Source organism: Cucurbitaria berberidis (genome assembly GCF_010015615.1).
Source record: "Cucurbitaria berberidis CBS 394.84 unplaced genomic scaffold K460scaffold_1, whole genome shotgun sequence".
Classification (NCBI taxonomy): Eukaryota; Fungi; Ascomycota; class Dothideomycetes; order Pleosporales; family Cucurbitariaceae; genus Cucurbitaria; species Cucurbitaria berberidis.
In genome coordinates this window covers 5,963,643-5,989,384 of record NW_024468935.1, presented here as the reverse complement: position 1 = coordinate 5,989,384, position 25,742 = coordinate 5,963,643, and the positions used below count along the sequence as shown (strand labels likewise).

The window sequence follows — 25,742 nt, the reverse complement described above, 5'->3', positions numbered from 1 at the left end:
GAGGTCGAAAGCGGTCTCTCTGTGAGAGAGAAACATCTAACGACAGGCCTTCCCTGCGGTACATTGTCGATCCACGGCGCGCGCGATCCAGACGGGGTGGCTTTTGCTGGCGTCTAGCCTAGCGGGCACGATAACTGGCGTATCCTCGTTTGGGCAATGAACGACACAGCCGGAGAAGATGATCGAAGTGGAGTTCAGATGCTGGCGTCCGCCACGGAGATTGTGCTCGACGGTCTGCCTCTGACGCAGGTACAGCTGTCGCAGGCTGAAGACGTTCTCCGTTGACACACTTGGGCACAATGCAGCGATGGCGCCCCCACTTTTAGTAATATTGACTTCCTGTGGCACTTTCCTCGGAGAGACATGTCGGGACGCTAACAGAAGTATTGCCTGGACTGATGAAGGAGAAATAAGGCAGCGTGAGCGAGGCGCTCTGCGCGGCTGAGAAGGAGGGTGCGAAAATTGGGAGAGCAACTCCAATCAGCAGACGCGGGGGGGCATATGGCCAAATCATGATTTGGCCGGATTCAACTCCAGAGCGGTTAGAAGCGACCAAAGGAGCCGATGGGGAGACAGCCCGAACGTGCTTTGACGCAAGTCGCGTTCAGGAGCGCGCAGTAGCTGTGACAGGGTTTGGCGAGACTGAAGACCGGTCACACTGGGATTCGAGGGGCTATCTTTTAGTGATAGGGTGCATCAATCACGCAGGAGAAGGAGCTGCCAAGGCCAGGACTGTAGACGACCTAGCTAGTAGTACCGTGGGGTGTTTTGCAATGTCATTTCACTTGCAGTTGAACTTGGTCATGCTGCCGACGGAGAGAGTGTTTCCATTGGCAGCACGACGAGTCGCAAGATGGCCCTGGTGTCGTTTGGCTTTGAGCTGTGGAGCGCTTTGAGCGCGAGTGTACAGAGCAGTGCAGACACACACACACATATACACACATACACACAAACACACAAAACAGGTGGTCAAGGATCGACGCCGCCAGCTTCCCAGCGTCCCAGGGCGCCGTGGTGAGGCTCAAAACGTGGAACCCAGCTGCACGGTCGGGCGTCGCGGGCGTCGTCGGTTAGAGCAACAAGACTTTGGAAGCCAGGATTGCTGGGCTGGGCTGGGCTGGGCTGGGCCGTGACGGGGAAGGGCGTGAGGGCTTCCCAAACGCTAAATAAGAACGAGTCCGTGTCAAAATCAACTTGTGCAGCCCGCGTGTCACAGCGCCGAGACTGTGGGGACGCGGCCACTCCGAAACGCTTGGGGACGACGCTGGTGCAAAAGATCTGGCAGAAAGGTTTGAACGGGTGAGATGCTAGTGCAGCCTGGGCCTGGGACATGACGGCTAGGGCATCACGAGGAGCGTACGGTGAACCGTGGGAGGCGAACAGACGGGATCCATATGGCTGATGAAGTGTGCAAAGACCATCGATGATGAACAGCAAGCATGGGCAAGGCTGTCCATCCTTCTGGCTTCTCCATGACATGGGTCGCAATGACGGAATGGCGGGGTACGTATACAACTAATTAAGTGGTGCCTCGTACGGATAAGGCCACAACCGGGTAGTTGAAGTCAGCTAGGGGGGGAGGGAGGAGGGAGGAGGGCTCGTTAATCAAACACGCGTGCAGGGACCGGCAGACGGGTTAAATTAATTAAAAGAAGCAATGGGACGGACATGCTGCAGCACGAAGATTAGAGTTTCGTAGACATGAAGTGCGTAATGGGTAATACTGCACAAGGGGGAAGACTGCCCGTCCAGGTTGACCATGTGGGTGACTTCGCTTAGCCATGTCCCTTATTGGGCAGGAGCACCTAGGATTACACAAAGGCCTCGCATAGGGCCTGTTGCGTGACAGACAAAACAACGCTGAGATGAAAGGGAGTCGGGCATCGTGCCGTGTCTACTGTGTAGTAGTAGTGAGTCCTCTCTGTCCAAATGCTGCAACACCATGGAATCCTCCAGGGCAGCTAGCCGCCCGACGCATCGGCAAGCGCGCGCGCTCCTCCTCCTCCTCCCCCACATGTTGCAAACGCCTACCGCGCCGCGAGAACGGGCACAGGCAGCAAGCCGTAAAAAGCCTCTTCCAACGACGCTGAGAGAGAGCCTACTAGCCAAAGAGCCGGCCATCGGCTGCGGGTACGAGATCTCTGCACCCTGCACGACACCCTAGCCCAGGCATGGCGCCAGCGAAGGCTGCCCCAACTCTGCGGTCGGTGGCAGCCGCCTTCAAGCACGGCCTGGGATGCAGCCGACCTGGGGCCTCGATCGACGCGCACACTTTGTCCCCAGTTCCATGTCGCTCTGGCTTGAACCACCCAGGCCGCCGGGAAAGCAATGGACGACACAGCATGCACCAGATGATGCCAGAGGGCTGCAACAGATGCGCCAGCCGTCGTTCCCAAGCTGTTGCTTTCTGTGCCGCAGCTGTCACTTGAAAGCCAGTAGCCGCCTTGTGCTCCTGTCAGGCGTCAAAGACGGCCCTCGTTGGCTGCCACTCTCTCTGCAGCCATGTGACGGCCAAAGTCCCAAGAACTGGCATCAAGACGCGCGCAAAACCGACATGTAGTGCATCTTCCACGTGGCCATGCACCCATCTAGGTAAGCTGTACGACGGCGATGCGCCGGGACAGGCTGCAAAGAAATGAGGGTGAGCAGGGAATCAAAGACTCTGCTTATGCCACCAAGCCGCTTCAGTTCTACACGTGCCTCAGGCAATATAACAGAGCAGCTAATTATAGACGTCACAAAGCACCTCGCGAAGACAAATGATTACATCTGCTACTATTGGGGCCAAAAAGCAGGCTCCCGCTTGAGCATGCATGCTGGGCATGGACATTGCTCTACGAATGCACTCCAACCACCCATGGCAATCTACAAAGAACGGGCAACCGTGTCGATCAATCACAAAGACTTGGTACAGTAGCCTTTCCTTTGTTTCCCGCCGTCGAAACTAGGCATGCTTAAGCGCAGTATATAGCCAGGACTCCATCATGTGCAGCTCGCAGACATGGCTCCATCTTGGTTAGCGCCCAGCCTGAGTGCCATGTCGTCAGCTAAGCTGCGAAGCGACGCGGTAGAAGCACGGTCGCAGTATTGGTCGCCGAACAGCACTGGCGGCAGCGCAGGGATACGCCGTTCCAGCTGCATTCAGACTCTCGGGAGGACTTGGGTTTAACGCTGAGGGTCGCGACGATGCAGCGTGATGAAGGACTACCAGAAGCGCTCAACTCCTCCCTCATAGTAGCGCTTCGCTGCGCCGCCAGCACGATTTTCAACAGCGATCAGCGCTGCTAGTAACGGGCGGATTGGCCTCTGTAAACGGGAGGTTTATCGAGCTTGAGCAAAGGGGGAAATGGTGTCTTTGAACGCTGCCTTTGTCTCTGCTACTGGCGACTTCTTTCGGCCAGACCGCGTCCGTGCACCACCATCTTCCAGGTCAATGTTGACGCCAGTCCCGACGCACCCTAGAGCGCCTCTGGCCTCCTCACCCTTGGTACTTGGGAAAACAAAAAGCATTTTCTTCTTGTCTGTCTCTTGTCGTGCCGCAAACCTGGGTCAGGAGCCGCATGGCCCCGTAGCCTCGACACGCGTGCCCTTACAGCAGCGTCATGCTGAACAACATCAAAGGGGAACGACGGCGAGGTTAGGCCCTCCGCAGCCGTCATAGCAGCGTAAAGCACAATGGACGAGCTTCTTTCACTCCTCGGGCCGGCGCAAGCGACACACACCTCCACGCTGCTGGTCCAAGCCGTCCCGCACGCCAACAGACTCCGATGGCCAGCGGACAGGGTCTGGCTGCGGTGGGTGCTTTCACCCCCCCGGTAACTAACGCATTGTTGTCCGCGGCCCCATGCTGGCTGGCTCTCCAAACCGAACCTGAACGGTGTGGTTTATTATTCATTCGTCGCTTTGCTTCTGCCGTGCCTCGTCTGCGTTGCCTTATTGTGACAAAGTGCGTCTGTGAATAGCGCTCCCGTCTGCTCACCTGAGGCTTGCTCTCGTCCCATCCTCATCTCCCATCCCGATCCAGATCCCCAAAAACGCTCGGACGAACCCTATCGCCTGGTTGAACCTTTGAGATTCCTTGAAGCCCCAGCCCGCCAGTCAGCCACGCGAATCCCCCATCCCTAACACCCTTAGCCCGCCATACATATACGTGAGGGCCACCGCTCTCCACTCGCTCGCGGTACCCAAAGCCTTTTAGCCCATCCAGGTTCCAGCCTTCTCCGCCTTCGCTCCTCTAGGGCGCCCAGGTACTGAGCTTAACAAGCAGAGATCGCCGCTCCGCACGCCTCCAACTCCACCATCAAACACCTCACAAGGCTCACCTTCCACCCCCGCCTAAATCAGTGGATCGCATCGTCAACGTGCAACACCAGATCTTGCAACGCCGCTGTGGTGGACTCAGTAGTAACAACGACCTCAATCTGTCCCTGTTTCCTAGTCTGGAAGTCGACGCCGCTCCCAGCGCTGTGGAATAGCACCCAGTCGTCTGGAATCAGCCAATACGCAGCATCTTTCTGTGTTCGTCGGGACGACAAGACTAGCACGGTCATAGCAGAGAAACTACTGTCTTGACCCAAAACTATCCATCTCACAGCTTGTGTTACTGCCCTAGTAGCACTACGTCTGCGCAACCAGGAAACCGGGCCCTACCGAACGCTGTGTGTTGGAGGTCACCACAGTGCCACCAGTATCTGCTTTTGCTTTCTTGTACGCCCTCCCTCCTCGACCTGCGACGACGAGCACCACTGATTATGCGCAGTGACTGAGACTTTCTAGAAGATTTACGGCCAGGCGTGCGTCTGTCGGTATCACTGTCCGCCTGAATCAGCGCAGGTACCATTTGCAGGGCCGTTCGTCCATTGCAGCATCTTCAGGACTCGGAGTCGCCATTCGCCGTCTCGAGCGACGAGAGACTAGACCGGGAGCACCATCGTAAAGCCTGTAGACCGAGCGGGTGTCTGTGTTCGGAGAACCTTTTTACAAGATCTCTTCCCCTCCACTACCTGCATACTCATCAGCAACTTTGTCCCCCTCGACTAAGAGCCTCTACCTTTCACATTACGCCTTTGAGCTACGAGCCGCCCGTTGCCCTCCGTGGATACCTCTCAGCCTTCACGTGGACTGTACTGGTCTGGTGGTCAGCTAACGACTCCGCCATTTACAGCGTCACAGCTGTATTCTCTCCCAACTCCTCCTTCATCCGAAGCAGGTAGGTCATCAGGACCTACCCGGGACACAACCGCCAACGTGGCTGCTGCAGTGGCCCCTCTGACCTCCATGCATCCTGGGTCTGACCCGATGGGTGCACCTCCCAGCTTTGCAGCGCGGAGGCCTCATGCCCAACAATTGGGTAGTTTTGAGCTTCCTCCACCGCCGATGCACAAATATCCCTTCACCAACACCGTTACCGCATCACAGTCGACACAAGCGCCAACCACCAATGCCAGCGTTGGCAACCTGCTCACCCCACCAAATACCAATCACAGTGATGTGATAAGCTCGACTGGAGTATCAACAAGCAACGCTCAGTATCCGACAACAATGGCCTACTCGAACGGGCAATACATATACTCGCCGCCCACGCAGGGATCAGCGACACACTATGGCTATCCGCCCGCACATCACCAGCAAAACCAATATGGACAAGCCCGAGTAGGTATGTTCGTCGCTCCACTACGCAGTGATCGTCAGCTCGGACAACAAGACTCACTCGGTAAAGGAGGGCTGAATCCGCCACCATATGAGATGAACCAACAATTGCCACCTTTTACGCCATCGTCGAACGGATCGACTATGCCTTCGATATCGGCACAGCAACATCAGCAGCATCAACATCATCAACAGCAACAGCAGCAACAGCAACAGCAGCAACAACAGCAACAACAACAACAACAGCAGCAGCAGCAGCAGCAGCAGCAGCAACAGCAGCAACATCACCACCATCAGCAGATGATAGGCGCACAGACACCAATATCGTCGTCGGCACCTCAACAGTCGCCTGCTCTCGCACAGGACGGCTTTAGACCTCCACAGCCGCCGACACCAACCTACAACTACCATCCTCAAGGAACACCACAGCACTCAAACTTTCCATATTCGACAGGACCTTCACCGACGTTAAGTCAGCAGCAGAGTCCGATCAGCGCTGGAGGCTCGATGACGAGGATGTCGCCAAGTGTATCGCAAGGCCCGATGCCATCGAACAACCCAGCGCAGGCGCCATACCCTTATGGACGACCATCTGCGCAATATGCTCCGGGGCCTGCACCAGTCTTCTCGAATGTCCAAAACCCGAACAGTCAACTTTCGCTCGTTGGAGTGCACCAGGGGTTGATGCCTGGCTTCAACAGTGGACACGCAGCATCCATGCCTCATTTCTTGGGCCACCCACAACACCAGCAACAGAATGCGAACGATCGGCCGTTCAAGTGCGACCAATGCCCGCAGAGTTTCAACAGGAATCATGACCTAAAGCGACATAAGAGGATTCATCTGGCAGTCAAGCCCTTCCCTTGCAACCACTGCGACAAGAGCTTTTCGCGGAAAGATGCGCTCAAGGTACGTCGATGAAAAGGAAACTGCTTGTCTTACTTGATGCTAACATGTAATGCAGCGTCACATACTCGTCAAAGGCTGCGGCAAAGCGGTTGCTTCCAACGACGACCCAAAGCGAGAGAGCCACTCACCAAAGTCAGAAGCAGTTGACTCAAAGGCTGCTGTTGCGGGTCACGCATAATGGCGCGACACGTTTTTCTAGCGTCTTCAGCCTTCACTTCTCTTCTCCCTGTATTATCTATGTCTTTTTGTGCTTGGTTTCGGCGCACATATTTACGAGACCACCACCTTCGCTGTGCAATCTTCGGCTACGAGTTTCATGTTTTCATGTTCATTGGACTACCCCCCGGGACGCTGGATATATCCTTGTTGGTGTTCCGGGCGCTCTTGTATGTTATTTTCTTATTTCGTTATACACCAGATACCTTAGTCGGGCATTTGGCCGGGGTTGTACCAGGTATATGTGCAGGGGGGAGCATCGCTTTTGTTGTTTACGGGTTTGGCTTTGCGCATCGATAGCGGGATGGGCAGGGTTTCAGCTGGGATCCAGGGCTTGAGGGTAAGCGGATTTTGAGCTTTCCTCGGCAGTAGTAATGCTTAGAGACGAACGCGCAGTTTGCGTTAGCCCTGGGAGATATCTGTACGGTACATCAATGTGGATAAGTGACGAAAGGGGCAAAAAGGTGCTACGATGTGCAGAATACCAGGATGCAATGATTGACTTCCAACCACTTGACTCGTTCGTCATCTTTGTCGTACTTCGCAGTGTGTCGATGTGCAGGTAGTGATGTCGATGCACATGCAGTGTGTTCCTGAAGGAGTGGAGGCTGCGTTAAGGTTCTTGTGCTCGGACGGTTTGCGTGCAGTCGGCGTCGTCTGGGCGAACCCATGTACCCGGGCAGAGTCCGGCATCTTCCGTCGTGGTCGTGCGGCGATCGATCGACGCCTTTTGCCCTCGCACTCCACCTCTTCACTCTTCACTTGCATCTCGACATACTTGGGACGGTGGCGCGCCTGCAACCCTTCCAGAACAAGGTTAAAGTGCTTTGATGTGGCGTGCACTAACTCACAGGCTTCTTTCGAGCAGAATCGGCTCATCTCGACGTCTCGTCTTGGGCTGGTCACATCTCCTTGATGACTGCACGTGTTTCTCTCGTCATCGTGCTATGCCGCTCGCATTCCAGATCATTGCCCGTTCCTTTTTTTCTTCCCATGTGCATCTTTCATATTCGAGATGCGGCGGCTCGACACGCCGTGTAGATGTAACTCACGCGAAGACGTCTTTTACGCAAGGCGAGAAGACCGCGCCAGAAGCCTAGTAGCAGTACAGAAGGCAAGGAAGAAACTATTTCCATTTTCCCCATTCCAATACCATCCTCATGTCCACATTTTCCACGGTCCTCTGGCCAACCCATTCCTCTCGTGCTGTTTGGGACAATGCCCAACACAAGTTTCTCTCCCACGCGGCTTGGCACATTCCACGTCTGCTGAGCCTCCAAACCCCCTCCTTCGTAGCAGCCTGGATAGAGGACCGCGCCTCCTTTCTCACGACGAAATTGTTTCTGTATCTGGTTGTGTTGAAATCGCTCCTGTCGCGTCAGTATTTGCATCCGGTCGCGCGCTTTCCTTTCCAGAAGGGCTCCCGTCCGTGCTCAACTTTTCCTCCCCCAGCATCGCCATCCACAACATGGACACTGCATAGCCCGGCATTGTATGCATCCAACACTTGTTAGCTTTTTGGACCGCGAGCAGACTCAATTGCAATTGTAAAAGCACAGCCAAGCCGCCCCTCCTTTACCGGCACGGCCAACAACCTGCAGTCACCGCTTTGGGCCCATGCCCTCCGTGACAACAGCAGCTTAACAACACATCCAGCGGTCTAGCCATGACACCCGCCTGACACCACCACTACAGCGATCACGACTACCACGGCAACAATACCCACTTCTTGGTGCCTGAGCATCCGGTGCATTAATTACACTGTACATTTTGGTCCATCACCTTACTTATTGTAATATCTGCGCCAGTCGAGGGCATTTGCCTTCACTACAGCCACCCGCGCGCATAACATGGACTCCGCCTACCATGGCCGTCCACCGACCCGTCGACGCGCCCTCGGCGATGCCTCCAGCCGTGCCAACGAGAGCAACAACACGCAGCGCCGGGGAGACAAGTATAGCAGTGACTACATTCCGTCCTCATCACCCAACCAGCTACCCCACAACGAGTCGATTGTGCCCAATGGCACCCTCGCGGTAAGCCAAGAGCAGCCATCCCCTGAAAACAAACGCCTTTCTGCCGTGCTTGCCCACGAAGCACGCCCGCACAATCCCAAGCGCGACTCAAACATCTCCAACGCGAGCACCAATGCCTCAAACACAACCCGTCGCCGCAAGACACACATCGGCCCATGGCAGCTCGGCCGGACCATCGGTCGCGGTGGCTGCTCGCGTGTGCGGCTCGTCAGGCACAGCGGGACGGGGCAGTATGGCGCTGCGAAAATCATCTCAAAGGCTACGGCAGAGAAGGTGCGCGCGCTGAGCTTGGCGAACCTAATCCAGAGTGCTGAGCAGGATCCGACACTGTACCCTGACGGCAAGGTGATTCCGTTTGGCTTGGAGCGTGAGATTTGCATAATGAAGCTGTTGGATCATCCGAACATTGTCCGCCTGTATGATATCTGGGAGAATCACAATGAGCTGTAAGTGCCTCCTTGCTTTTGAACGACTAAAACGCGTTTTCTGACTGAATGGCGCAGCTACCTAATCATGGAGTTCATCGAAGGCGGCGAGTTGTTCAGCTACATTCACGAGCAGGGCGGTCTGATTGAGATCCACACTGTACATATATTCCGGCAAATCATTGCGGCCCTGATTTACTGCCACCGCATCAATATCCATCATCGCGATCTCAAGCCTGAGAACATCCTGCTGGATCGGGAGACTATGACAGTTAAGCTGGTCGACTTTGGCATGGCTGCATTACAACCGACTGGCAAGAAGCTCACTACACCCTGCGGCAGCCCTCATTACGCGGCACCCGAAGTTATCAAGACTATTTCTTATGATGGAGCAAAGGCCGATGTCTGGAGCTGTGGTGTCATCCTCTATGTCTTGCTCACAGGAACACCACCCTTCAACTATTCGGGCGAGGATCGACACCTCAAGAATCTATTTCAGGACATTGCAGCCGCCAAGTATGTCATGCCGGATGGCCTTTCAAGGGAGGCGCAAGATCTCATCAAGCGGATTCTAGTCGTAGATCCTAAGCGCCGGATAGGCCTAGACGAAATCTGGAATCACCCATTCCTGCGCAAATACCAACACGAACTCAACTTTGTGGGCGAGAACACCAGCCAAGACCATTGGACAGGACCTCTTCCAGCAATCGCGGAGTGGACGACGTTAGAGCGAACGACGATTGACCGGGAGATACTGCGGTACTTGCGGACCCTGTGGCATAGTGAGCGGGAGGAGGTTCTCATCCAGCGTCTCATGAGTACAGAAGCCAACCAAGAGAAGTACTTTTACTCCGCGCTTCGAAAGTACCATACCGACCAGCTGGAGAACTATCAACCTAGCGCTCATCACCCTGTGGTGCATTCCAAGAGCGATCATCACCATAATACGCGCCATTCTCCCACCCCGCAGGACCTGGAGAAGCTGCCATCAAAGAAGCACAAGCGCACCCAGTCAGGCTACTCGATCCTCAATAACGAGCATCTGTATTCAAAGCATAGCTTCTACGAGTCGCCTGTTTCTGAAGCCAGCTACGATCCATTCCGAGCTTCGAGGCAGCCTATGATTCCTGAACAAGCCATCGTCCACCAGAATGTCACAGTACACCGTGGACCCAGCAGCCCTAGTCGTAGACCACGACCAGCTGCATCCATGGGTCATCGCACCGGGAGTTCATTACGTATTCAAGCTTTGCGAAACTCTAAGCGCAGCTCTGCCATGTCGCGTGGCTCTTCGAACCGAAGCACTCCTTCTCGCCGTTCCATTTCTATCAAGCAACGATCCGTGTCGCGCTCATCTCTCGCGAGCTCACACTGGCCCAGTAGTCCTCCCGTCGTTGCTCGCTCTGGCGGCCTAGGACGTCGAGGTGTGAGTTTTTCACACCTGCGCGATCGCCGTTCTTCGGTAGCAACAGCTAGTACCTTTGAGACCGACACCGTAGCCTACGCAGACTACACGTCTTCTCATCGGCCCCACACTTCCATAGGATCGTACGGCTCGTCTCTTCGATCAAGCACAGCTCGCCAATCTCCTGCTTTCAGATCCAAGTCCAGGGGCCCCGCAAGCATAGAGGCGCCTCGTCTGAAGATTCGAAAGCCAGAGAGCCCGACCAAGTATATTCAGGGTGAGGCTAGAAAGGTCAGCATGGAACTCGGAAAAGTTATGGAAGAGGCCTTCAACCGCTCGTCGATCAGCTCCAGCATCCGTACCACGGGCACAGGTACCGAGCTCCACCGGGATATTTCGCAGTATGATACCCCTCCCACTTCTTTCTCCAATACCAGGGACTCAGGAGGAAGCACATTGGCTACTCCGAATACAAAGGCAATGCTGGCACAGCGACCTCTTCCACCGATCCCGGCCGAGACGCCCAATACGTTCTTGCAGCGCAAGTTGGCCGAGACGCGCGCAGAGATTGCCCGCCGGCTCGATGAGGATGGTGATAACACGGAACATTTCAATGAAGTTCTCGAGCACCTCGATCGTTTGATAGTACCTGGCGCCCATGGCAAGCGTACGGTTTCTGCTCCCCCAAAGTCTCCTGAGCACCCTGCGCCGCTGCATGTGATTCCCGAGGAAGCCGACTTCATGAAGTCTGATGGCGGAGATGGGTTTGAGACCTACAGTCCCCATTATCGTGCTGTCACTGATCCTATCAGTCTACAAAGTCGTCGTGCAGTAACCGAGCAGCAGACTATTCGTCTCGTCAATGATTCGCCCACTCGTGTTGCTCCTCTCAACATCCGCAAGCGAAGTGGTGCGAGCATTGCATCCAAGGCTGCGAAAGAAGCGTCTGCTGTGCCTTGGCCTGGGCCAATCGGGAACACTCCAGTTCGCTCGTATCAGGACGTGCAGAATGACCTGCTTGCTGCACGTACGAACGAGGTCGCTCCTACATTGGAGAAGCAAAACACAGTCATCAAGAAGAAGAAGTCGCTATGGTTCCGTCGCAACACGGAAGAGAAGGATCAAGAGCAGGAGAAATTCGAGAACCAGGTCAAGAAGAAGCAATCGACTATACTCCTCCAAATCCCAGTGGCGTGGCAAGGCCTCGACGACCGCATCAAGAACGATGCGCCACAAATTGAAAACACTGGCGTCGATATTAATAAGCACACCCAAAAGTACTCAGAAGCCAGCAACGGAAGCGAGTTTCCCATGCGTAATAGTAATATAGCCGCTGCTAAGAGTGATGGCGCGCTACGCAAGGGCTTCTTTGGTCTCTTTGGCAAGAAGACGAAGGAGGAGAAGGGCAAGAAACCTATGGAATTGGGCGGTAAGCATAGTCTGGTTTCCGACGTTATTTCTATCCAGCATGCTAACACTTCTACAGCAGTCAACTTCAGCTCCTCTTCTATTCTCTCCGCTTTCGACCTTGGTCCTGAACACAACAACACCAATGACAACACAGTCCGCACCGGCCCTCCAGAGATGCAAATGAACTGGCTTAGTCGCTTCCTGCACATCAAACCTGCTTGCCATACGCTCTGCTTCCACATTGGCCGCGGCAAGGTCCGTCAAGATCTTGTTCGCCTGCTGCGGGATTGGCAGCGCTTTGGCGTTCGCGATGTCTCGCTCGACCGCGAGACGAATGTCATCAATGCACGTGTTGACAAGAACAACCGTAAGTATATCTCCTCGTTCTCTACGCGATTCATTTTCAGCGAGTGGCGTTTGCAAGACTGGCGGTTTGAAGTCGAGATGATGGATGCGCAGGGTGGTGTGCGATGTAATTCTTCTTCGTTTTCTTTTTCACCTTCTACTTGCCAAATTAACATGCTAACACGCTTGATTTTGCAGACCTCAAGATCAAACCAGTCTCGTTTGTCATTGAACTCTTCGTTGTTCTGGAGCATGGGCGACGCGCCAGTCTTTGCCTGGCGCGCTTCACGCAGACGCGTGGTGCGGCTTCAAGTTTCCGCAAAGTCGTCGATATTGTCGAGGACGTCTGCCGGGCTCGGGCCATGCTGGTTGAAGATGAGGAGAAGAAGGCGGCTATGATGGAGGTCTTGGATTAGGATACCTTGATTAAGAGGAGGGATAATGGGGAGAGCAGTTGTATGAGTACCAGGTGGCATGTACCCTATGACTCAGGGTAACCGTCCATTTGGTACGCCTAGAGGATGATCTGGATACCCACACAGTTGGGATGTTGAAGACTTTGGATATGGAAGGAGAATGTTGGCTACTTGGACACGATACCCCACCGAGCAGCCTTTACCGCCACATCATCTCGCCAGTATCCTCATCCAACCACGTACCCCCCCCAACGGTATTCGACAGCCAAGTCTCGGATTTCATACCGCCCTTCAACTTCCGTACCCCTCACACTTTTCGAGAAAGAAAGAAAAAAAACTTGTTTGTTTGAGCACCAGCCGCTATACGACGCGCTACTAGCCAGCGAGTAATTCACTAATACTGTCTTTGCTACATTGTGCTTCTTAGATGGCGTTGTCTTTCATGGAGCATTGGCATTGGGTTCGGTATCTGCGATGGAGTTTAGAAGTGTCTCAGTGTGAGCATCAGCATGAGCATGAACATGAGCATTTCATGGCCCATCAGCCATCTTTCGACTTTGGGAGCCACCACTAGGCGTAGAGCTTTAGGAGCTGTAGAAGTATAATTATAGGAATTGCATTATTCGAAGTCAGTTCTGCCATCTGTATCCTTGGGTGATACCTATTGTGTTTGTCTGGTTGCTGTTCGATGACTTCAAATTGATCAAGAGCGGTGATGGCATGCCCTCCCAAGGAGGTGTGATGTAGCGTCTGAGAAATGATGGCTTGTGAGAGTTCAGATATTGGGTACGAGGAGTGAGACATAACAAAGCCAACATGTCAGTCATTAGTGCCTATGTAGAGAGGGATGAAGTGTAAGGGTAAAGTTTATGTTAGCTGTGTCGAGCATTCGCATCAGTGCTAACGCGTGCTTAAGTCTCGAGCCCCGCAGCATGTTGCTTTAGAGAGCACTCACAACCCATGTCAGGAGAGCTCTTTACATTCGTAAGGACATGGTATTGCATTTGCCCTATGGCGCCAGACCCTAAGCTTGAAAAGATCCGGCACACCGGTCCAGAAAGATGTAAGCCATCATCCGATTCGTTCCATTTTCCCGTAGTTATCAGAGAAGCCAGAGATAGTAAAGGAACACCGAGTCACCCCGAAAAACCGACCATGCACATTGCTCCATCTGCTTAGCGAGTCCTTGCCTGCACCTTAGGTGCTGCGCCCTTGGCACCCTGCTTGCTCTGGATCTTCTGGGCCTGTCCTCGTGCGGCGCTGGAAGCGGACTTCGCCTTCTCGGCCTTCTTCTTGGACTCAGCAGCGGCCTTGGCCTCCTTGCCCTCCTTGATAGCGGCGCTGCGGGCGGCGGCGCGGGCCTCGGGGCGCTGAGTACGGCGCTCCTTGATCACGTCGAGTGAGGCACCGACGATGGCACGCTGGTGCTTGACTGTGCGGCGGGTTCGCTTCTTGGCAATTTCCTGTTGGAGTAATGGTGGTTAGCGCGCGTTTCTGTTTGTGCGATGGAGATGGGGAGGGAAGACGAGAGGGAGAGCGGCTAGGCATTGCGCTCCTGCTCCATCTATGCCGTCTCGCAAGGTGACCTGATGTCATAGTTCGCTGCAACACCTAACGCGACTCTCCCTCCAAATGACGTGTATGTGTAATTGGAGCAACTAACCTCAGAGATACCCTTCTTGTGCATCCTTCGGTAGAGGGTCGTCCACGAGATCTTGCGAGGGTTCTTGCGCTGGAGGAAAAGGGACTCGGTCTTGCCATTCTGGAAACGGAAGATCTTGCTGTCACCACGGATGTAAAGCTTGCCCTGTATAATCCATTAGCGATATTCCTCCACATGCACAGCTCCTCTATTCTCCGTCGTGCGTCTCTATCGTTGTAGTAGGGAGGCGAATTTCGACGTCTGGCGGAGGATGGCTGGGGCTAGAGGGACGGCGGAACGCACCTTGCCCGGGTAGATCTTCTGACCGCTGAAGCTATCGTCGTAGGTACGCATGTTGACGGTGTTGGCGCAATACCTGTGGTGTTAGTCGTGGGGTGTGGTTTGGAGGTTCTCGTCGAGAGAAGCTCAAAAATGACCCGTGCAGCGTGGGCAACTGCCAACCTCGCTTAGGCAGCGGCCCTGACTAGCGCGGCCCCGCCTCGCCGCAACCACCGGCGTTCGTTATGAGAAGGCTTGGGAATGCGACATATGGGCAGACCGATGACTACAGGCTTCTGGTGCACTGGGTAGAGTATACTGCCGGATGACGTGGGATACCGTTCCTCCTCCTCACTGAGCGCACAAAGCAGCGAAAAGAAATGCGAGCCATCTCGGGGCACCTTCAATCTAAGCGAATGGGAGTCACCAACACCCTCTGGCCTCGAGCAGTTCTCCTTCTCCTCTCTGCCAACAATTGCGCAAATCTTAAATAACCTACACCTAGGTATTAGAGGGCAGAATTCATTTCGAGTGCCCGTTATAAGGCTCACTAGAGCTGTTATGCAATGTTTTACAGCATTGCAGCACGGTATCACCATCATCCAAGCCCAGATAGACTCTCGTGATCTCCTCTCCGGTCTATATTAGTATTCTATAATAGTATTTTCTAACGAGACGTCGACGTCTATTGGCCTGCTCTTGCGCTTTCATGCCCCACAGCCAGTTAACGGCATTCCAAAGGTCCATATCAAACTCAATGCATGAACTTCAACGCTGTCGCGTAAGGGAGCGCGTATCGCCTCATCTCGTTAGGTACAAGTCCGAATTTGCCTGTCATATCCACTAGATTCTGGTTAGATGTTCAAGCACTTCAAGGCTGGCCAAAGCCGTACTCAACACCTGTCAGAAGTAGATGAAGAGCACGCAAGACATCCCCGCAGGGAACGGCACGAAACACGGCATCCCTTTAAGACCATCAACGGCAAGCTCGTTTAGCTGTGTGCAGTTATCGAGGATCGTCTGTACGCATTGTGCATGTCATATCTAGGGGTGGGGCTATCGTAGTGGGCACTAGATTTGGCATTTCGTGGCTTTGTGCTATGCTACTATAGGCAACTATAGCAATAAAGTTCAACACCTAAGGTAGTGCCTATCCTAGGTAAGGTAACATGGACACAACCCGTAGCTCTTCTGTAGTCAACTCTAGTTGCCAACGTCGCAGGCTTTACCCCGCATCAATCATGAGCTTCCTGCACCCTCGTTTGCGCAGCACTCGTTACAGCTCGAATCCGGCTGTAGGAGGGACAATCGTTGAACATGGTGCGCTACTTGCTATGCTCAGGGGCCAAGGTTTGCGCAATACATCAGCGTACTTTCTCCGTCCTTCCCTCCTTAAACTAGTGTCGAGACAAGGGTAAGTCACAAGGTACGCAAGTTAGCTGAGGGAGCATCCCCTGCCATCCGCCTCACAATTCAGAACATATGTAGTCCAGCCTGCAAGTGTAACAGCGGAGTCCTGGCCTCATTGGCTACACGCTCGATGATCGACTCGGAGGAATTACCTTTGGTACTACGTAAAGACCCTTTCGCGACTAATCGTATAGAGCAGAAAAGATACCCCGAACGTTTGAAATCGAGAGTCGCTTCCTTGTTAACGACGACATGTTCTGCGCCTGTGCAAGATTGTCGGCATTGAGGTTCGGTGACAAGACCTGGATCAGGAAGGTGTTTCGCAGGACAGCTCCAGTTGGTGGTGTTCTACACGCACGTGGGGACGGGATCGGCCGCCCAGGTATATGCCATGACATCACCCCAACTACACACCGTGTCTCATTTCGAGTTCTACACAACCTCGAGTCCCGGATTCTCAAGACAGACATAAGCACCATGGCGCGTGTTGAGGTATGTAATTGTTGGACTTTTTAATGTGTTCACGACTGACGGCATGACGTAGAAACAAAACCGCGAGATCAGAGAGGTTATCAAAAGCTCGCAAGACCCAGGGGTTTCAATCGACCAGATAGCGAGAATACGCGGATGGTTTCGCCCACAGGATGACAGCGTCTACTACCCCGTCGTTCAAGACTACGTGAACGAAAAGATCGATATTAAAGAAGCATCATCGAAAATCTTCAACCCTATAGAGGAGAAAATCCTAGCAAAGAAACTGGACGATGTCAACTTCATGGATCTTTGGTACAGCATCATTCACTCCGCAAGGCGCATCTCTTTTCGCCAGTCGCAGAAGCACGACAGAGTCGTCGACCTAGTAGCCGCGTTCAAGAATCACGAGATGACCACGAACACAAAATACAACTACCTCTTCAGCTCGTTAACCGATTTCTCCATGGCATGCCGCGAAGCGTACAATGATGTCCCAGAAGCACATGACGGCTTCTTCAAAGAAGAAGTTGATGCCTGGACCAGCCTAAACTTCTTCTTCGCCCGCATCACCGCTAAGGGCCTGGGAGACTTTGCCATCTTCTCCATCTGGGCTATGCGTGAAGCTCTCGAGACAGACTACAAAGACAACGCCGAGGCTACCGCAGTGCAACAATACGACGCGTACGTACCGGCTGCTGCCACATGGGTCCTTGGCATGGGAAGGGATTTGCCACAGCAAGAGAAGGATCTTACGCCTACGGATCCGAACCAAGGTGATCCTGCACGAGGCGGAGAGTTGTGGAAGGGAAAATCCGAGTTCAGTAAGGAGAGGTGGATGTTCTGGAAAAAACGATTTACCGTGGTGGGGGAAATGAAGGAAGTCGCAGAGGAGACGAGGGACGTCGCGAGGGACGTCGTTCAGTACATGGAGCGGGCGGAGACATTTGAACATGTATGATTGTATTGCCAATGATCTATGAATGGCCGTATACTGAATGTCTCTAGGTTCGTTCGTCGGATCCGCTTTTTTAGGAAATCCTAGATCTCACTGATAGCTGTTACGCTGCTAATATGATCATAGCAAGTTTATAAGTTTGCTATGTCGCTCAAAGGTGTAGAGCATGAATATATACAGGTGCAGTTACTTCAAACTCAATCGAACCTTCCCCTACTCCTATAGATTTATCACCATGTCAACCCCCCCTCAGTCCTTTCCGCTTCGCCCATTTCACGATGGCGGGCTCGTACTCGCACCCAGCCCTTCAACTCCTGCGGTTGCGACCTTGACATCTTGAGCCACACTTCCGCCACTGACTCCTACTCCACCGATCAATTTCCCATCATAGTAGACGGGAAATCCTCCTCCAAAGACGACGAGGCCTCCATTGGTTTCTTGAACCCCATACAGGGGCTGTCCTGGCTGACTTGATTCATACAGCTGCCCAGAACTCAAGCCATTGAACAAGACGGCTGTCTTCGCCTTTTTGATCGATATGTCGATGGAGCCGGGGAATGCGTTGTCCATGCGGAGGAAAGCGACGATAAGACCGGATGGGTCGACTACGGCGATGTTCTGGGGGATGTTTTGGGCTGTCGCATTTTTGATGGCGGCGGTTATGATTGTTTGGGCTTGGGTGGAGGAGATGTAGGAGCGTTGCGAGGGGGTACTGCCGATGCCGTTGGTGCCATTGGTTTGTGCGAAGGCCAACGGGAGGAGGGCGAGGAGAGATGCGAAGCCCTTCATGTTGTCGAGGTGTTAATGTGCTTTGATTGAGATTTGGAGAGCAACTTCACAATGGTAGTACGATCAACTCTAGGTATCCCTAGGGGGTTTTATACGCCCGGGTAGCTTAGGGGAAATATAGACTAAGTGCTAGCCTTTCAACATTTCCATGGACTAGTTGTAGGACACTTCCACGGCAATTCGTGCTCGTATTCCATCATCGACTTGTTCCGGACAATAGGACTCCCGTGGAGTAGCGCGCGGGGCTATCCTAGTTCGAGGCTCCGCAAGGGTGGGCCCGTTCACCAAACTTTATCGAGGCCGGCACCTTTAATCGTCCCCGGAGCTCGCTCCGTCTTCGGCATCATGTACCTGCATGGGTTATGACGAGTAAGCTGAAATTGACAATGTCGACAATCTTATGCAGAAGCGGTGAGGTCTATGAGGCAATCGTTGCGAGTTTGAACTATTTTTAAACTATACAAGTATTGTATGTGTTGCAGTGAGTTCCAGTGGGAAAGACTGCAACATCGCCCTCTACGATTAAGTAAGAGTTCTGGCCAGCTATAAACATCTTCTTTTCTTCACTATTCTGGAGGATAAGCTTGCCTCATCGCCCTTGATCAACGAAAATAACTGAACACGCGGCTCGGGTTTATTTTTCTCGCAGGGGACAATCCGTAAGGACAAGGGTAGACGACAACAATTTCCACAAATCTAGAGCTTCGCCCCCTGCTCCCTCTTTGCCAAGGTTCGTAGATCTTTCCTTAAAATCTTCCCAGCTGGAGACTTGGGGATCGCGTCTAGAAATACCACACCACCTCGCAACTGCTTGTGGCTCGCTACGTTCTTCTGAACATAATCGATAATCTGTTGGCCTGATATCTTCTTTGCATCAGCAACCACGTACGCTCGAGGAACTTCGTTGGTACCGTCGTCTGCGTCCACCCCAATGACGGCCGCGTCAAGAATATCCTCATGGCTCACTAGCAATGCTTCCAATTCCGCAGGTGCAACCTGCAGGCCCTTATACTTGATCAGCTCCTTCTTCCGGTCTACAATATAGAATAAACCGTCTCTGAACTCGGCGATATCACCTGTGCGGAACCAGTCTCCTGTGAAACTCTCTTCATCCGCTGCTTCGTTATTGTAGTAGCCCTTGCACACCACAGGTCCTTTGACGAGGACCTCGCCCCGATCACCTGGCTCGACGTCCCGGTCGCCATCGTCGACAATCCGGGCGAGCATATTGGGCAAGAGAGGGGAAACTGAGCCCGTGTCGTCGTGCATGCCCAAAGGCATGACGGTTGCGCTCCCCGTTGTCTCACTCAATCCCCAGGTCTGGCTAATAAAGCACTCCGGCCCACCCAATTTCTGACTCGCAGCATGCTGTAGGTCCTTCCCCAGCGGTGCCGCTCCAGAAATCGCAATCTCAAGCGCGGAGAACTGATCTGTGACAGCGGGAGATTTTGCGATGAGGAGATAGATGGGCGGCACAGTGAAGAAGATTGTGATTTTGTACTTTGCATTGTACTCGAGAAATTGGGAAAAGTCGAAGCGTGGCATCCAGTATACGCGACCGCCCATATAGAATGGATTAATAAGGTAGCCTTGGATGCCAGCAATATGAGCTGTGGGAAGGTGAGCGAGAGTGGAATACTTGAAGCTGGGGCGGAATGTGGTTGTCCAAGCTTTCAACATGTCGCCGGGTATGACTGCCTCTGCAACAAGGTTGCGATGGGAGAGCTTGACGCCTAGGGGTTTCGATCAGTAACGCGTTTCGGGTGCATATGAGGTTCGATAATCCTACCCTTTGGCAGCCCAGTTGTTCCAGAGCTGTAGATCAAAATCACGAGACTATTCTCCAACTCATGCGGGTCCGTAATCCTTTTCCAAGGCAATCTTTCGCTTTGATCAACCAAGTTCGGACCAAGTTGCCCATTCTCTTGGATAACATTTAACGACCACTCTCTGCCCTCGCTCATAAGCAGTACTCTACCGCCGCCATTTGCTCCCCATCCTGCCTTGACAGCTGCCTTGACAGCTGTCTCTTTTGTTGCTTCAACAGTAACTAATATCTTAGATTGCGCGCTCTGGATTTGCTTGCTAAGCTCACTGGCTGTACTGGCCGCGGAGGCAGCGGAGAAGACACCGCCAGCACCAATAACGCCGTAAGATAGGATAGGTAGCAAATAGTGGCCAGTTGATATCACAGAACAAATGTCCTTTCCTGCTCCTTGGACGCCAATGCCGAAATGCTTGCGGAGAGCTGCTGAAGTTACTTGGGTAAGGTCGCGCGCCCGGGAGATGGTCAGGACAAGGCTTGGGTCAGATGCCGAGATGTGGATGGGCGAGTCGGGCTTTACTAGAGCATGTTCTGAGTCTGCTCATGGTCAGTGTTATGGCATTGGACGCGAGCAGGTCACGTTATCACGTGGATACCTCGTGGGGGGTTGGAGGAACCAATGACCTAGTCGCAGGAGTTTCGCGAAGGGAGCCTTACCAAATAGCAGAGTTAGGAGGTCGACATCTGGTACAGGATACGTCTTCGCGGCGCGGTAGATAATGCCGTTAGACGTCTTCTCGACGATCGTAGCCATCTGAGCTTCCAATATCGTACAAGATGCTGAAACTGTTATGTGACGAAAACGGAAGAAACAAGATACACTGAAGGGAGATGATGATAGTAACTATACGGTTGACAATTCCATTCAATTATCGATTACTATGACCGAAAGCCTATAATAGGATGATGAGGCCAACGCCGCGGCAATCCCCCCTCGTAAGTTCAGGATGCCTCGGCTCGCATGAATTGGCCAAAGATCCAGACCGATAATCCTCTTCGGTGGCTTAGAAGTCAGTACTGGCCAGTAAGCGGGGTAATAAGCTGGGGAGATCAACAAAAACGCAGCTAGCAGTACGCCAATTTGAATTTCACTATTCCAAGACGCGCTGAGCAAGTGCTGTACGAAGCATATCTAGTAAGCCTTGCATTGCTCGACTGTGGTAGTATGGCGGAAATTCACCTTTCGTCAGGTAACTCGTTGCACAAAGGAACGAATACTCAAGCTCGGCGCTTTCTACTTGGCTCATCGTCTTCTGCTTCTTGAACTGGCAGATTAGTCTCAGTATTGTTAGTAGGAAGACTGGACTTAGCGCCCTTTCGCTTTCTGCGTTTCCTCTTGTCTTTTGGCGCTGCTAAATACTCAGTGGGGACGATTTCAACGTCGATAGGAAACACCGCTGGGCGTGCAATCGCTGGAAGTTTGCTATCGTCGAGTTGGGACTTGCGCATGCCTTTGATATTCTGCTTCTCGAGCAATGCGACGTATTCGGCGGTGCGCTTTGAATGTTCGACCTTGGTCATGATCTTCCAGTTCTCTGGCTTTTCGGCTGCTCTCCATTTTGACCAGATATCGTCATGTATGACACTTCCACTAAGAACGACAAACGCGCAACTGTTCCACAGCATATGCACTGCTTGGAGTGGGAGCCACTTGGGACGCAATTGGCCATGTGCTTGTAGCCAATGAGCTACTTTGGCAGGAGTCTGGCAGAGGTTGCGCAGATGAGGTTCGATGTAGATAGTACGCTGATCCCAAAACCTCAGGCCATCATCATCAACTACCTCGAACGAATTCTCGGGGAGAAAAGTCGGAGGATACGAGGACGGTATGCGGCGGACATAGTAGCCGTTCTGCGAAATCTCAATGATGGTAGAGGGGTGGTTGTGGAGTGCTTGCTGGAGGAGGACTTGAGAGGCTTCGGGCTTCATCGATGAGATGTTCGGATGCTCGAGGATTGCAGTGAGATGAACGACTGCTAAAGATTAGCTACAACCCAAGATCGAAACGGAACAAACTCACACTTGTCTCCTTCGTCCGTTGTTCTAAAGTGTTTCTGGAGCCACTTTGCTCGCATCTCCTCCTGATGCGCATAGTCGGTGAAAATCAGCTCGATGCCAGCAGCAAGCTGAGCAAGATATTCGGGCGTGACGGGCTTGCTCGTGAACCTAGGACCACGATTCATGGCTTTGGAGTCAATGTGTTCAAGTCGAGGGGCAGGAGATGCCGTACTTGTCCTTTGCATAGCCTCGACGAGTGTATCTTCGTTGCTGACATCCATTCTATCTGCTGCTGGTTCCGCAGGAGCTTTTGCGACCTTTGGCCGCTGGGGCTCGCGGACGCCCTTGAGCCTAAGGGCTCGTGGGACGAACATGGCGAGGGGCGTTGAACCTGAGTGCGCTAACTTTCAGGCCACAGTAGGCTGTGCATCGGGAATGTCTCAGTGAGCAAGTGTAGTGTGTACATGGAACATTGAGCGAGGCCGTCGCGTAATTGTTGAGCGCGTCGAAAGCTTCAGCACGGGCCTACGTCAGTTGTCAGTCCCCGAATTTCGAAATCGGCCTACGAAGAGAGTCCTATTCACCCACCAACCCAAGCACAAAGTTCAATCCCTCCGCACCCAAGCGCAAAGCACAATCGCCCACCATGCCAAAGGAAAAGAATTACAACCCCGTCCAAGAAACCAAAAAGGCCGAGAAACAGAAGCAGATCAAGAAGCAGAAGGCGAACCTCCAAGCGCAGCGCAATGAGAAACTTGCACGCAGAAATCCAAATCGCATACAGCGCGATATCGACAGCCTCAAGGAACTCGATCAGAATGGCTCAATACGGCCACATGAGAGGCAGCGGTTACAAGAATTAGAGAAAGATCTTGCAGCGGTGAACAAGGCGAGAGCAGCATTGGGTGACAAGGCGCCAGTATTCAAGCCGGAGAGACGATTCGACAACGACGATGGTAGGGAGGAGAGGGGCGGTAGAGGAGGCTTTGGAGGAGCAAGAGGAGGGAGGGGTGGTGTGCTCGGCAAGCGGACTCGCGACGGGCAGAGGAAAGAGGATGATAGTAGCGACACGGACGCTGATGTTGGAAAGATTCCTATGCCGCGCGATACACCTCCACCAATTCCACGACGATATCAACAACAACAATCACATGGCGATGATGAGGCCCCCACGGAACCAAAGAAACCTACCATCGTCTACGAGGCCGCACCACAAGTCCGCGACTTCTTGAAGGAAGCTACCAAGTTCATGCCCGCATCTGTGGCGCAGAAGATGAAGCTTGCGAAGGGCGAGGGCAGGTTGTTAGAGCCAGAGGAGTTTGATAAGCTGAAGGAGGAAGGGTATATGGATATAAGCTTGAAGAAGCAAGAACCGGGTACAACAGTGGAGCCAGGTGCCGAGACAAATGAAGAGCTTGAGCAATTCCTGAAGGAGCAGGGTGCGACAGCTCACGATGCTGCTGAGCTGGCAGTCGAAGCAGCGATACAGGAGGCAGAGCACACCATGATGGCTGCTGAAGAGAGAGGCAAGATAGCGACTGTGGGCGAAGAAGCAGAGGTTGCGGAGAAGAAGTTGAGGCAGGTTGAGATTGAGGACGTTGTGGATGAGGACCTTTGAGGAAACAGTAAAACGCTCCTAGGTCGATGGGGAATACATCTTCGTGTGAAATGCGAACGTGGAGAGACTAGATCAGGAGCAGTGAAATTTGTGCTGGCAACATGAGCGGAAGGAACCTTGGAATGTCATGGTGTGCGCAACCTGGAATCAACATGAAGGCACGAGCATGCACACAACACAGGCAAAGGAGCAGTTTGCGTTCAGAATCTCATTTCATTCGTTCATAGGGTATAGTGATACAGGCAAAGGTAAGTTTGTATCCGCTAATTGTCAGATTCCACCTAACACATGAAGCTGTGGTTCATCCTCAGTGTTGTCAAAGACCCGTCCTCTGTCGAAAGTAGTCGCCTACTTCTTGTTGCCAGTAGCCGAGTTGAAGGTATCGGTGACGGCCTGGCCAGCGTTGCCGAGACCCTCCTGGACGGAGCCGAGAACGCCTTGGCCTTGCTCAGATGCCTCATCGCCGCCGGAGCGGGCCTTGTCGCCGACCTTCTGTCCGGTTGACTTGTTGCCCTCTATGAAAAAGTTAGTGTAAAGGAACGAGAGAGGTGGGATGAGAGTACATACCAGGCTGAACGGCACCAGCGATACGGTCACCGGCTCCAGTGACAGACTCGCCGGCCTTGTCGAGAGTAGACTTCTGGCTGTCGGGAGTGACTCCAAGGTGTTAGCATGTGGAAAGAGGCAGTGGGGGCTGAGTGGTGCTCACTCTTCTCCGAGGCTTGCTCGCCGAGACCCTTGCGAAGGTTGTCAGACATGTTGATTGCGGTTGGTTGGAGGGTTGGGTTGGGTTGGTTTGGAAGTGCTTTGTCAAAGTTGGATTGAGTTTAGAGTGTGATGAAGGTTGGAAGAAGTTGTTGCGAGAGCGGTATTATATACCCAGGTGAGGGCAGTGACGGCTGCCTTCGGTGACGAGCTACGAAATCTGTACGTCATGTCTCGCAAGCAGCAGCAGCAATGGTGTAAAGCTTGTAACCGGCTCGTTCACATGTGTCCTTGCTAGGGTGTCAGCGGTTGGTGCTGGGGTGGATGACCATTTTAGCAGCCACATCTAGCCCACGATTGGTAGATGGGTGCATGCAGTATGGGAAAGTAGGCATGATTGATGGACTTTGCGCCTTTTCCATGGCAATCGCGTCATGGCAAACGGCTGGAGGGCCACCTGTTCCAGATGGCTCTAGCTAGGCGGAAGGATGCTGCCCCGCTATGGTGAGATGCGATACTGAAGGAAGGTGGTTGTACCCCGCTCACGTAACGCGCAGCACGAAATAGTAGCGTAGCACGTGATCGACGTCATAGCGACTGTGCTATGCTATACTATCTACTCTATAATACTATACTATGCAGCGACGGACCGCGGTACGGATCATCGGCTCAACAACTCAACGTGGCAGGAGAGCACAAGAACACAACATGCAGCATATGCACGAGCAACTGTTGTGTATCACTTGCCTACGTTTCGTTGCACAATGCTTAGCGAGACTCTTCTTGCCCCACTAAATGCAGGTTTGAGAGACGTCGCAGCCCATGCCACTTTTCATATCATCTTACCGACCACGGTGGCGGCATAGTTTGTCGATCGAAATAGGGCAGCAGGGCCTGAAGGGTCTCGATTCTCGAATTCTCGGATTCTCCCCCTAGTCCCCCCATCCTTTTTTTGGAGCGCATGGTGGTTGAGATCTGCTTCGCCCAAGCCGGGCCTGCCCAAGCACCGCCATTGCCCGAATTCCACAGCAGGTCTGACTGTCACCAAAGCTGCAAGGAAACGTCATTTTCAAGTCTTCTCAGAGGGAGAGAATGTGTGGTAAGGTAACACTACTTTTCTTGTTGCGCAGCTGGCCTTGACCTTCTGCTTGCTGCGGTCTCGGTAGACCAGGCAGGCACAGTCAGATGCCTCTGCCAGCAACCAGCCAGTGCCCATGAGGTTGACATCATCGCTCA

General features: G+C 53.2%; 11 protein-coding genes across 11 annotated transcripts; 5 read left to right on the top strand and 6 right to left on the bottom strand.

Annotated features, from left to right (window-relative positions):
- Positions 1–969: 969 nt before the first annotated feature.
- On the bottom strand, positions 970–1,856 carry K460DRAFT_391965 (uncharacterized protein; the record flags this gene model as incomplete). Its single annotated transcript, XM_040935857.1, has 1 exon — positions 970–1,856. The coding sequence occupies exon 1, from the start codon at positions 1,477–1,479 to the stop codon at positions 970–972; it is 510 nt and encodes a 169-aa protein (XP_040794307.1). The 5' UTR covers positions 1,480–1,856.
- A 3,084-nt stretch (positions 1,857–4,940) lies between these two features.
- K460DRAFT_40422 (uncharacterized protein) lies at positions 4,941–6,956 on the top strand. Its single transcript, XM_040936706.1, has 2 exons — positions 4,941–6,558; positions 6,614–6,956. Exons 1-2 carry the CDS (start codon positions 5,278–5,280, stop codon positions 6,734–6,736), a joined length of 1,404 nt encoding a protein of 467 aa, XP_040794306.1. The 5' UTR covers positions 4,941–5,277; the 3' UTR covers positions 6,737–6,956.
- A 632-nt stretch (positions 6,957–7,588) lies between these two features.
- K460DRAFT_40407 (uncharacterized protein) lies at positions 7,589–8,441 on the top strand. The gene has a single exon (XM_040936695.1). The coding sequence runs from the start codon at positions 7,790–7,792 to the stop codon at positions 8,255–8,257; it is 468 nt and encodes a 155-aa protein (XP_040794305.1). The 5' UTR covers positions 7,589–7,789; the 3' UTR covers positions 8,258–8,441.
- Positions 8,442–8,624: 183 nt separating this feature from the next.
- K460DRAFT_351639 (serine/threonine-protein kinase-like protein GIN4) lies at positions 8,625–12,811 on the top strand (the record flags this gene model as incomplete). The annotated part of the gene is made up of 4 exons (XM_040931580.1): positions 8,625–9,256; positions 9,314–12,069; positions 12,127–12,417; positions 12,594–12,811. The coding sequence occupies 4 exons, from the start codon at positions 8,625–8,627 to the stop codon at positions 12,809–12,811; spliced, it is 3,897 nt and encodes a 1,298-aa protein (XP_040794304.1).
- Positions 12,812–13,492: 681 nt separating this feature from the next.
- Positions 13,493–14,867, bottom strand: K460DRAFT_383076 (uncharacterized protein). Its single transcript, XM_040935435.1, has 3 exons — positions 14,757–14,867; positions 14,475–14,618; positions 13,493–14,274 (listed from the first exon to the last, which is right to left on the bottom strand). The coding sequence occupies exons 1-3, from the start codon at positions 14,805–14,807 to the stop codon at positions 13,987–13,989; spliced, it is 483 nt and encodes a 160-aa protein (XP_040794303.1). The 5' UTR covers positions 14,808–14,867; the 3' UTR covers positions 13,493–13,986.
- A 1,752-nt stretch (positions 14,868–16,619) lies between these two features.
- Positions 16,620–17,574, top strand: K460DRAFT_401756 (uncharacterized protein; the record flags this gene model as incomplete). Its single annotated transcript, XM_040936454.1, has 2 exons — positions 16,620–16,634; positions 16,687–17,574. The coding sequence occupies 2 exons, from the start codon at positions 16,620–16,622 to the stop codon at positions 17,572–17,574; spliced, it is 903 nt and encodes a 300-aa protein (XP_040794302.1).
- Positions 17,575–17,844: 270 nt separating this feature from the next.
- On the bottom strand, positions 17,845–18,360 carry K460DRAFT_271601 (DUF336-domain-containing protein; the record flags this gene model as incomplete). Its single annotated transcript, XM_040927741.1, has 1 exon — positions 17,845–18,360. The coding sequence occupies one exon, from the start codon at positions 18,358–18,360 to the stop codon at positions 17,845–17,847; it is 516 nt and encodes a 171-aa protein (XP_040794301.1).
- A 434-nt stretch (positions 18,361–18,794) lies between these two features.
- K460DRAFT_299073 (4-coumarate-CoA ligase-like protein) lies at positions 18,795–21,066 on the bottom strand. The gene is made up of 3 exons (XM_040929787.1): positions 20,843–21,066; positions 20,150–20,722; positions 18,795–20,093 (listed from the first exon to the last, which is right to left on the bottom strand). Exons 1-3 carry the CDS (start codon positions 20,937–20,939, stop codon positions 19,057–19,059), a joined length of 1,707 nt encoding a protein of 568 aa, XP_040794300.1. The 5' UTR covers positions 20,940–21,066; the 3' UTR covers positions 18,795–19,056.
- On the bottom strand, positions 21,035–22,528 carry K460DRAFT_362481 (uncharacterized protein). Its single transcript, XM_040932650.1, has 2 exons — positions 22,206–22,528; positions 21,035–22,158 (listed from the first exon to the last, which is right to left on the bottom strand). Exons 1-2 carry the CDS (start codon positions 22,462–22,464, stop codon positions 21,404–21,406), a joined length of 1,014 nt encoding a protein of 337 aa, XP_040794299.1. The 5' UTR covers positions 22,465–22,528; the 3' UTR covers positions 21,035–21,403.
- A 197-nt stretch (positions 22,529–22,725) lies between these two features.
- On the top strand, positions 22,726–24,064 carry K460DRAFT_40311 (uncharacterized protein). Its single transcript, XM_040936592.1, has one exon. It carries the CDS (start codon positions 22,830–22,832, stop codon positions 23,799–23,801), a length of 972 nt encoding a protein of 323 aa, XP_040794298.1. The 5' UTR covers positions 22,726–22,829; the 3' UTR covers positions 23,802–24,064.
- On the bottom strand, positions 23,990–24,943 carry K460DRAFT_362480 (uncharacterized protein). Its single transcript, XM_040932649.1, has 3 exons — positions 24,511–24,943; positions 24,369–24,458; positions 23,990–24,316 (listed from the first exon to the last, which is right to left on the bottom strand). The coding sequence occupies exons 1-3, from the start codon at positions 24,557–24,559 to the stop codon at positions 24,150–24,152; spliced, it is 306 nt and encodes a 101-aa protein (XP_040794297.1). The 5' UTR covers positions 24,560–24,943; the 3' UTR covers positions 23,990–24,149.
- Between the last annotated feature and the right edge of the window lie 799 nt (positions 24,944–25,742).